The sequence below is a fragment of the Rhopalosiphum maidis genome, chromosome 4, assembly GCF_003676215.2.
Source record: "Rhopalosiphum maidis isolate BTI-1 chromosome 4, ASM367621v3, whole genome shotgun sequence".
Lineage (NCBI taxonomy): Eukaryota > Metazoa > Arthropoda > Insecta > Hemiptera > Aphididae > Rhopalosiphum > Rhopalosiphum maidis.
In genome coordinates, this window is record NC_040880.1 from 18,002,735 (window position 1) to 18,015,296 (window position 12,562).

The following is a 12,562-nucleotide window of genomic DNA, read 5'->3' on the forward strand; positions in this document are numbered from 1 at the left end:
TGGGTTTCTAAAATAACGAGTGTTACATTAAATTGAAAACTCAGTTTATAACTAAAAGAACAAAATAGAAATTAACAATTTTTCAATTGAACGGTGTAAGTTTTACAAAACTATAGATGTTAAAATATATTGGTAGTTTGCTATGTAAAAATGATATCAAGTCTTTTGATTATTTAATTATAAATAAATACGTATGGCATAATTAGACACATATTATTATTTTATCGATATTATTTCCTTCGTGGGAATCATTAAGTACCAACTATTCTGAAAAACTATAAGCATTTTATATTTCAGAAAAATATCAAAGCCATTGGTCTCTATCCGGAATCATTTTTATTCGGAAACCATAAACTCGAGAGTATAGGGGAGGGAGAATTAGGAAATTCTGAATTTATACGCGCGTGAATAGGTGGTGGACGAAGTTGGTAGGTGGCGGCGTACCAGACGACATTATAAAACACATGTCGTCCACCTCCCCCCTTTGCTGCTAAAGCGCAGCAGTAGAGGTGACCCTTCTCCCGGCAATCGAAAGACCGGTGCCCAATTACGCTCTCGTCGGGCCATGCATTTAACCCAGACCACTTCCGGTGGACTTGCACAATCAGCAATACCATTTTCCCGGGACGGCGACCTTTATACCGGATGGTAGCGTTTTTGCCACCGCCTCTTTTGAATAATCTACAATAATGTACGACCCTTTTACAAACATTTTTTATTCGTTTTATGATTTTTGTCACAAACTCGGAGATTCGTTAATAATAAAGAATTTTCATACAATTATATTTATATTTACATATTATTAAGTATAGAGTTAACGATGTATACAATATACGTAGATAGGTACTTACAACATACGTATATTATCGCTGATATATAGTTATATATTTTTATATAAAAAAATTTCATTTCTAATTTCTACTTGCGTAATTTCATGCGTATATAATTTTATGCGAGTTTAATTATGGCGTTCGTATAAATACAATTGTTAAGAAAAAAAATATTTTCTTAAAAATATAAACAGGATAGAAATCGAATAAAGACCCGTCACCCAGGGTATATAAATAAATAATTAAAAAATAACTACTATGACTGCACTGGTTTTAATGTTCACGTACATACTGATGTAAATATATTAACCATAGTTTGAATTCCTCTTATCAATATACGTCAATATATAAATTTTAATGATTTAAAATACGATTTCCATATTATATTATACAATTAGACCGACGTATTGCGTCAATCGTATGGTATAAATGGTATAATTATTTTTCAGGAAAAACTGCAGGCATTTTTAAATCCTTATTTAAATTGTCCGATATTTATTTAAGCCACCTGAATCGGCGGATTAAGCGGTAAACCGCTTACGGAATAAACAATCCCAGGTCGAATATAATTAGAAAAACAGTTTCAGGGGGAGTAAAAAAAAAAAAAAAAATACTAACAAAAAATAAGGGTGAAAAAAAATATGACGGGTAATTATTTTAATTAGCAGACATTAACGATTACCATGTAGACGAACTGTAACCCCTTCACACCTGAGTTTTGTAAATAAAAAAAAGTAATAGGCACTAATTTAGTAATATACAATACATAATAAGGGTATATATAGCTATTATAATATAGTTTTGTCTATGTAGACAAATCGCCATAAAATAAAGTTTTTTTTCTTTAAAGAAAAGGACAAGATCGACAAAATAGCTGTCCGTCATGCACTAGTGACGGTGGAAAATGGTTTTTTACACTAATTTTTCCAACCTCGATAATGCAATTAAACTTCTTTCGGTTGTTGAGTTTTAAAAGGAGAAAATAAGAGATGGAAAAGAGATAGAAGCGGAAACTTAAAAGTTTATGCGGACGCGATATTCTAATTTGATGGCTAAGAGAAAAAAATTGTAAAATATATAAAAAAAAAAAACTTACAGCAGGTATAACGTAAAGACATTTCGGCAACCTCGGGGGACAAGATGCTCCGCAGTAAACGTGTGTTACACTTTTACTGTTTCGATTTTTTTTATGATAACGCGTGATAAGGGCAATAATAATAATAAGTATTCATATAAATGTAGTAAAATACTTATAGAAATGTGAAAGTATACATGCAAGGACATGTGCACATTTATTATTGAAACTAGCGCGTTTTATTGAACAGTTCACTGTGGTGGAGTGCATGATAAAAATGTATTCACCCGTAAAACGTGTTCGTGGTTAAACAAATATAATAAACATACTATCGACAGACGTATAGCATATAAGTGGAATGCCAATTGTTTTTCAGTGGTGCAACATATAAAAATGAAAAAGAAAATTGATTGTTAGATCGAAGTTTAGAAGTATTCGTTGTAGTTATTTGTGGAAAACCATTTGGGAAATCAATCAAAGATTACTAGTTAAAAACACAGTAAAATGAAAAAAAATTTAATAAAAACCGTTTTCGTGTTCATACCTTACAATATATGAATTTTTTAAGTACTTATCTATTCACAGATAAAAAATAAAATAAACAAAAAGTAAAATTATCAAAATTATAATTATTTACTGAAAGACAATACATTGTATAGATTGGGAATAATAATATAAAGATACAGAAATAATAAGCCGATAAAAAGTTAAGATATCGGATAGTATATATAGTATAAATATCCATTTATGTGTATGTAAAAAATATCAATTTGATATGAATAGTCAAATCTCGAAAAACCAAATTATTTAAATAAAATGCTAAATATCAAAAAGTACAGAATAGTGGACTGTTCGTGTAAAAGAGGCGAACAAAATTAAAATATTTTTTTATAGTAATAATCAGTGTATCATGTTTATTTAATGAATAATTCAAATAAATATAATTAAATTTAAATTTATTCTGTATTAAAATGTTCTCTATCATTATAAGCACGACCTATCACAGATAATACATCTAAATGTTATCCTATAATAGCATCATATCATAACTGAACATGGTATTAAACATTTTTTATTTTTTTATATCAATGTCTGCAATAATCGTTTAATAGATGATAAATTCCTTTATATAGAATTGTTTGTCTGGTTTATCAATCGAGTTAAAAAATTGTTAAATGACTCGAGTATATAGCAAATTCAGGGGGTAGTAAATATGATCTAGCTTTGGGGTAAGTAAACATTATTTTAAGTTTGTAATCGATGAAACTATAGTTTGATAAAGTGATCATGTTTGTTTTTTTTTTTTTTTAATAACTTTTTAAAACCCTATTAAATCTCTGTTGAGTTTTTAATATGACATATAATAATTTTTAAACGTGTTATACATGATATTCTTTTACGGGTCACTCTACATCCCAAAACAGTGTTTGTTGAAGAAAAAAACACATCATCATAAAAACCGATAGTCTTAAACATATACGACTATATATAGAAAGTATAAAACATATATATATCATAAAATTTATCCAATAAGAGAGCACACGCTATAAATTGTAAAATTAATCAACTATTTTTTTCACAAATCTTTAATGGTTTTCGATATAAACTTTTTCCTATGAGCAGTGAACAACAATTATTGAACTTTTTTTATCGTTCTATAATGGTTGAAATTCGAAAGTTGTCTTAAATATTTTATAAGTGTTTAAGTGATCACTTGTAAAACATTTAAAAAGTTCTCCACAAATAATTTGCAACAAAATATTTTAACAACTTTGAATATATTTTTTTTCAGATTGTGTAAAAAATGTACCAACATAGTACTTGCCATGTATCCTCAGAAAAAATAACTCGACATTTAAATTACTTTATAGTAAATGTAAAAAGTTAACTAGCGATAAACTTTCTCTAAGAACTGCGATAAAATGTAAGTATGAAAACTGATGGATTTAGCAATTGTTTAAATTTTAAATTTCTAAGGAAAAAAATGTACAAAAATAATAATACATTAATTATTACATTTTCTGTTAACACTAAATACTTTCGGATTAAATTGCTAAAGTACTAAATTTATAGATCAAAAATGCTTTCTATATGATACCCAGAAGAAATAACATTTCACGATAAATTCAAATTAATTGTGAGGGAAAACACTTAACAGTTTATAGCGTTTTTAAACAAATTGTTTAAAATTCAATTTTTGATCAAAGCGTTAAAATAATGAAATAATTAATAACAGACAATACACTCTACTCGTATGAGTACAATAATATATATTTATATTATACATTGATATATTGTTCAGACTTAATTTGATGTTTTACATTTAATTTTATAATCGTTTAAATATTTAGTTAAAGATTTTAATTAATTACTATGAATTTGTAGTAAATAATTTCACAGTTTATTTTTTGATTGTGCGGTTTATCGATGTTTATACAACTTCAAAATAACAGCAAAAATAACGTACAAATTTAACAATTAATTATTTGTACATAATATTGTATGTATAAACGTTCTTATTCGTTGTATATTTGGTCCAGATAACTTTCTTTTGTTGATGCAAATTTGATGATCTTTACGGAAATATTTTGGTTTATCGTAACAACGCAGAGGAAATTGAATGAAACATCCGACAGTTCACGCCTGCCGCTTTATCCTCCGCTCCTACCACCTGACAGCGACCTCACGTTAATGTTTCACAATTAACCTAATTAATTAACTGTAACCTTGCGAAGGGTATATCGTCCTGGGACATCATAAATTCGTTTGGTTCCATTTACCTGGTATGTGCCCGTAGGTCGGAATCGTAAATTACATTTAATATAAAAGTTAAAAATAAAAAAAAATGCGCACAGATCCCGCCGAATGAAAAAAGAAAAAGAAAAGCAAATGAATGGAAAATAATGCGATTTCAGTTTTCTAGTTTGTTCTTTGTTTTTACACACAATTGGGTTTTCGACAAAAAAATGAGTATAGGTATAATACGGTACCATATACAGCAAGCAGACTGCTCGGTAGGCCGAACGAAAATATAATGAAAAAACACACACAAAAAAGGAAATAATAATAATAATAATAATAATAACAGAAAAGAAATTATAGCACTCACCTCTGACCCACAGTTGCATAGTCGTAGCATGTTGTGTGCCCACAGAGTTCTCAGCCACGCATTCATATTTGCCTTGGTCCGTTTCTTGACTGTCACTTATTTGCAAAGCACCTAAAATAAAAAAAAAAAAAAACACACGCACATTACTCACAGTGTTTGCAATATTTTATTTTATTCTCGTTACGACAATGGGGGTGGTTTGGGACGGGTTCTAGTAGTTCAAGGGAAAAAGGTGAAACCATTAGAGATAGAGAACATGATGTTTGATAAACGTTGAGGACTTGTGTAATATAATAATATCAAGGCAAAGAGGAGAGGCTTTCAAAATAATATACATACGTATAATATATAGGATTTTACGATTTCCGGTCGCATTTTTACTGTCCGACAGGCGCCCGTCGCCGTTTACCCCCGCTGACCGTATCAACTCACGTATATACATATACACATAAAGCTATCGGAAAGCATCGGCCGTAGCAGGACCATATTTTCGATTATCGCGACCTCGACCCTTCCCCCTTGACGTATATCCGTGCACCCCGTCCACCTATGCAGCTGCCATCAACCGTCCATTTTGCCCACATCACAGAACGGACATCATCGGCGTTTATATGCGACGGAGTACGACCCCAAACGGTCGAATATAACGACCGACCCTTCAAATAATATTATAATAGTAATAGTCAACCGGACATACGATTTTCGTTGTCGGTCGATTCACTTATTGGACTGGGATTTCTCTCGATTACACCTATGACGTAGTTACTGTTTTTATTATTATTATTACACGAAGGTTTGAAAATAGCTGAGTAAGTATGTAGGCGTAAATAATAACCATATGACATAAATGCGGTAGCTATAAAGTTTTGTTTAAATAACTATATTTTTTCCATGTTATATGATTAAGGGGGAAAATAACTTGTTGATTTGGCAAACATTGTTTAATCAAGTGAAAATGGGTAATCCAGCGAAAAATATTACGTATAATATTATACTATTTTATGTATTAGGTGTGTGTAAATATTATGATAATACTTATGTCTCGAAGGCCAATGAAAAAAATATAGTTACGCGCATATGAATCGTCTGCTACAACTGTCAATTAGTTAGTCTTTGATAATGCTGTACAGATGAAGTTTATTATTCAAAAATGTCTATTTTCATTCAATTTTAATTGGAATGACAATTGTAAAATAGATCTAAAATATAAATTAAGTGTATGTTGATAAGTTTACATTTTTATTTTATAGCTAATATAGAAGATAACTAATTTATTTTAGAATTAAAATTAATTATTATCAACAGTAGGATTGGGAAATATTGTTTATCATGTATTTTACTTAACATGCATTTAAGTATTTTTAGTAATTATACGAAATATATTTAATTTGTTTTAGTAAAAATAAAAACAGTAGTAAGTATACATTATTTTTTTTAGATATAACTCAAACATTTAGATGAAAATAAATTATTTAAAACACAATTATAATATTTATAGAATAAAGATAAAGTCAAAATTAATATTAACTATATTAAAACGTCCAAGTAATTACACAAAGTGCAAGATAATAATTTTAAGTGGAGTAATTGTACACATAATTTTAAATTATCGGAGCTCTTTTTTTTTAAGGTAAATATTAATTTTATGGGATACAAAATAGTTTATTATGCATAAGCTAAAAGTGTTTTCTCTTTTGATAAAGCTTCTTAGGATAACACTTATTGTTATAAATGTGCTAAATGGATTATAATACGAGACCACTATATTTTTACTAACTATAAATGTACAATGAATTACGAATAAACTATTTTAAAAATAATTATTATATTGATGTTTATAATCAACAATACATAATTAGATTTTAATATGTATAAACTGTGTTAAAATAATAAGGATGGCAAAATTAAATAACATTTTTTTTATTAATTAAAACAACAGTTATAAGTTTAAAAGAATAGTTTTTCAACATATATCTTCATATTATTAATGTCCATGTTTAATCAATTACAAAAACCTTGAAATATTATTTTCAAAAAATAAGTTATAATGATACAATGTAATATTACAAACAAAATGTCAGTATTATGACCATAATATTAATAGCTAATAATTAGTGTTGACACATTCAGAAATGTGTTTTTAATTCAATTTTTTAGAAATTGTTGGGAATACCAAAAATAATCATGAAATACGGATAACGGTTATGAGTAAATACAGTCTATCAGTCTATATTGCTAAGTAAATTAATAATGCAATAACAGTAATTTTTGTATTAGTAATATATATGATAAGTTGAATTAAATTTTCCTAAAATATTTTTAATGGAAATATTATTGTCTGCATAAAATATAATGATACATGTTAATAGTTATTAGTAATTACTCGCAATAATATTTTTAAATTACAATAATAAAATAATCAAAATCATAATCTTCAACTAAATATCGAATTTTTCAATACTCAGAAATATATATTTATTATGTTGAATATTCATAATAACAACTTATGATGAACCTTATGTTTCCAACCATATTGGTTAAGGAAAAATTGTTATAATCGATATTTACTGAAAAAAATGTCAAATGACTATAAATGCCGTGTCAAATTATTTAAAAATTATATTATGTGTAAATCATGCTAACAATATACATTTTCTGAAAATTGCAAATATTCATATTTAAATTATATTAAAAAAGCAAAAATAATTTTGTCAAAAACAGTTTTGCATAAAAATTCTTGACCTCACAAAAGTATAACTACTATATACACTTTCCCAGTAAATATTAAAGTTAAAATATCAAAACATTTTTTTCTACTACTGTTACTACTACTATTACTACTACTACTACAACACACACAAAACACCACAAATATATTATAAAATCAATATATTCTTCATCTAAAATATAAAATAAATTGTAAACTTATTTTATAAATTGTATTATTCTTCCTATAACAATTATTTGTTGGACTAAATTGTTATTTAGTACTTAAAATGTAAATTGTTTGTTCATTGTATAATTAATATGTATTTTAATAAAAAAAATCAGATGATTATAATGTGCTCATCGGTTTTTATATTTTTAAGCAGTATAAATGCTTTTTTTTAATGGAAATTTAGCAAAAAAAGCTTGAATACTTAAATTAAATACTATTTTATTTAGCGTTATTATGCATAAACTATAATAATTTGTTTCTGTTATTTTTGTACGATTCCAGTGAATTCACGTTTTGTGTTTACAGTAATCTTCAATCCCTATACTCTTAATAATTTAAATAAATATTTTTAATTCTTCAAATTATTTAGTGTACCTATTCAAAGTAATAATAATAATTAACAATAAATAAGAAATAAGCTAGATATGTATTATAATCAAAACATAAAATTAAATCTTAGGGTTACGGAATGGTGAAAAAATCAGTGTTTAAGAAGATGGAACGTAAATAGTAATTTCCAATATTTTTCATCGGGCACTGTAAATAAATAACAATACATCATATATTTAAAAAAACAAAATAATAATACACTGAACAGTAAAAATCTGGAAAAATAATTCTTTGGGACGTATAAAATTGATAATATTAACGGTAAATGCTTTGTCGTTTTGTACAGTGTGTGTGACAGATCCAGGTACGTATACACGTTTAATACACAATGCTTGTGTGTCAGTGAACAATTGTTAATTTTATCATAAGGGTAACGTTCTATGAAATCAGTTTTATTATTTGTTTGAGAATTCGCTAAAAAGACATAGTAAAAATAAAATAATATCTTTCCAAACTAATCAATCAAATGAAATTAAGTAACTAAGTTGAACGTTTCTCAAAATAATTCCAAGTTACTGTTTTTTGTTTTAATTTTTTACACCAGAATTACACTTTTTTGGCATCTTAGCACATTTTTTATTTATTTTAATATCAAAATTCTTGATAAAACATAAAAATGCATACTACAATCTTAGTAAATACATATGTAACGTAAATATAACTTACGGAAGCAACTAAAATCGTTAATATCTGTTCGACATCCAACATACACGACGGAGATCATGGAGACTATTTTGTTTTATTAAATCCTAATAACCATATTAATGAATCGATGGTTTCTCGTGTTTCGTACTAAATACAAATAGTAATTAAACTAATAAATAATAACTAATTATAACTGCAACAGTTAGCGGTCAACTATCAAATAAATTCGCGCGTGTACCTATTTTGCCTACTTGGTACGCCGTGCAATAATTAAACTATAAAGAAAATGAATTAACATTTAAATATAGGTTCTATTTATATTTATCGTATTTACTATTTTCGAGTGCGTTTGACGTTTTATAGTGTAGGAAAAATTACGGTTACCAAACAGAGTAAATAATTTATTGTGCATACATTGTTCATCAGACGTCGGTCATCGGCACCACAAAGAACAATACCGAAATGTTTTTTTTATATAAAAAAGTTACTGCGCTTAGGCTTGAATATTTAATAATAATAATAATAACTCTAATGTTTGCCGATTTATTTAGATTATCGTGTTTGCCACCACGTTTCTATATAGACGGCAAAATGAAATACAAAGGAGAGGCCATTAGGACGGCCACCCGAAATTTATAGCATCGGAACGGATTAAAACCGGACTAAAGCCGACGACGTCGTTTCGGAGGTAAACACACTTATCCTCCGAGGATTAACCATTTATTGCGTTCTAAGTCCTGGTGGGGATATGCACGTACATGTACATATATAATATGTAAATATATACGCATGCACACGTGTTTTTTTTGTCCTCCACTGACCCAAGCATTGTTTGTAAATCGCTTCATGCTTATATCCCCGCTACGCCGATATAATGATGATGATCACGGGATTATTTATTTTTTACCGTTTTGCGCCGAGGATACGAAAAAAAAAACAACCATAGTGACTTTTATACTGTATATTTTATTGAAAAGTTTAATAAGCTATCGGAAAAGTTTAGACATTACGTTAAAAGCGACTACGCGACAGTACTAGAGTTTCGATAGTTTTGTATTGCTGCAGCTCCGCCTTCTCCGCGAATTGAAATTGAAAAACAATCGTCTCGCGAGGATATCATCATCCGAGAATGTCATCACCGTATTTACGTGTATATATTATATATACATAAATGTTATAGTACAAAGAGAAAAACAAGCTAACGAAAACATAAAATGTTTTCTGTAGTGTTACACGACATGTGGGTGAACAGTGTATGAGGTAGTGTTTCACTCTATGCTTTTCGCGATATATTCCATATTCTAAATAGTCAGGTATGTGGTATATATATATTAATTATGTACTTATCAATATTTTAGAGTTAATAAGGTCACGGGGCGGATGTGAACGAAGACGAACACAATAATAAGAAATTATCTAGGAAAACTTGTATACATATATACGTATACATTATACAGATATAATTCGTATTAAGTCGTCAGTGCGTAGCACTTCAGTATAAACAGCACCGAGACATTTTCGGTTTATGATGTTGGTTGAAAAAAATCTGTAATTTTTTTTTCCCCCAACACTACTCTCGTTCTTCACTTATCTAAGAACTCGTATATAATACATCGTCATGGAGCATAGGAGTCGGAGTCAAAGGGTCAAACCTCGACTGGTACGGTGAAGTCTGAAAACGTCTTCTTAACGAGAATCATACGTGACATTTCGACACGTACTACGCGGGTTTTCGTTTCGCTTCTCTTTTTCTTTTCTCGTATTATTTTCTCTCCGTTCTGAAACCCATAGCGCACATATTTCACGTAGATACAGCACCTACCCCATCAACTATAGCTCTCTTCGGTGTGAAATGCTTTTGTATTATACACTGGTTTTATATTTATTATTTTTTTTTCAAGCAGAAAAGTGTACATAAAATAAAGGTCAGGCGCGTTAGAAGGTAAAAATAAGGGTTTGTTTTTTAATATCTTGATGGGAAGCGTCTTTATATTAATAAGCGGAAAATACCCATATTTTATTCATCCATTTTACCTATTATTATATATTACACATCTACACGCGCAAGCAGGGTCTCGGTAGTTCCACGGTCTTCAAACGGGATTTTTTTTTCATATAAAAAGAAAACCATTGTTTTATAGTATTTTACAAAGCGTATGACAATTTTAAGCTTTTCATATTACTTTTATATTAAAGAAACTTTAGTCTGCATTCACTATGTTGATGTGTTTTCAACTAGAAGACATCAAAGTAATTTAAATCTTGTTGTTAGTATTTAAATAGTTTTATTCATATTGATACTATACTTAAGAAAATACCTACGAATAAATCTTTATGATAATTTGGAAAGTATTATGTGTAGGTTTAATTTTACAGTAAAATTAGTATTATAGAATAGCAGAAAACTAAAAAGTAAATACTTTATGTTGATAATATCGTTCAAATTAAGTATTATAATTTATCCTTTTGCCAATAAAATCATTAAATCATACCTAGTTTAATGTAAGTTAAGTATAATGTAACTTAATGTAAAAATAAATATGCTTCTACACGCTATAGGTTATTATATTTATGAATAATCACGTAACATGTACATTACGCGGGTAATTATCCGGATCGGATTTGACAAAAACGGTCCACCAAAATGTATTTTTTTTTTAAATCACATTTTTGACTGAACTATGTGCATTAACCTACCCTTCAATATTTTCTCAGGATCTAGCCTGCAATTCAAACATTCCAAACCAAGTCAGTATATAGTATTAAGACAAGACTACTCACAAATCTTTCAGTAATCGACAATGTTGATCATTTAAAATATTCATTTATTAATGAAACAACTTTAACGATTAAGTTAGCTTAGCTTCTTTGGTGTAACTTTATGCGTCATTAGTTTTTCTCCCATCTAATAGTTAATCAATAAGTTTAACATTAAATTATTTTAATTTCGTTTGTTTAGCAGATGTATATGTTTTGTAATGTATTTGTACCGTATTAGTTGTATAGGATGGTTCATAAAGATTTATAACCAACGAGACAGAATTTTCGCTTTGTGACGAGTCAAACTTTTGATATACTTAAAATAATTGAAAAATATAGTGGTTTAATTTTATTTTATGTTTAAACTTTTTAAATATTAACATCAATACCAAAATTGCAATATATTACCATATGTGATAAGTCATGTGTAAAGTTATACTTAAACTTATAGTTACGTTTTACTATGAAAAATAAATTTAAAATAAATACGGTAAACATGGTAAATATATTTATACTAAATGTAAGTATAGTAGAGCAAAGATAAACTACTTTGATTTAATACAATTAATAAAATATATATATAATAAAGAAAACATAAATATTATGTATGGTACCGCACTAAGCCATACATAGTTTTCTGTTTTAATTACACAGATATCTGGGTTGTTACAGTAATATTATATGTACATCACGTAAAATTATATGTTTCCTTAACTACCCGAGCAGCAGCAGTAGCAGTAGTAGTTATAGTAGTAGTAGTAGTAGTAGTAGTAGTAGTAGTAGTAGTAGTAGTAGTAGTAGTAGTAGTAGTAGTA

The 12,562-nt window shown here is 28.1% G+C and overlaps 1 protein-coding gene across 7 annotated transcripts in view; it reads right to left on the reverse strand.

The window, feature by feature from the left end:
• LOC113560630 (tyrosine-protein phosphatase Lar) overlaps window positions 1–12,562 on the reverse strand; it is a 151,901-nt gene that overhangs the window by 38,980 nt on the left and 100,359 nt on the right. For all 7 annotated transcript variants that reach the window (XM_026966621.1, XM_026966624.1, XM_026966623.1 and 4 more), the window contains one exon: window positions 5,015–5,125. In XM_026966621.1, the coding sequence (XP_026822422.1) occupies window positions 5,015–5,125 (111 nt within the window). The remainder of the gene's footprint in view (window positions 1–5,014; window positions 5,126–12,562) is intronic.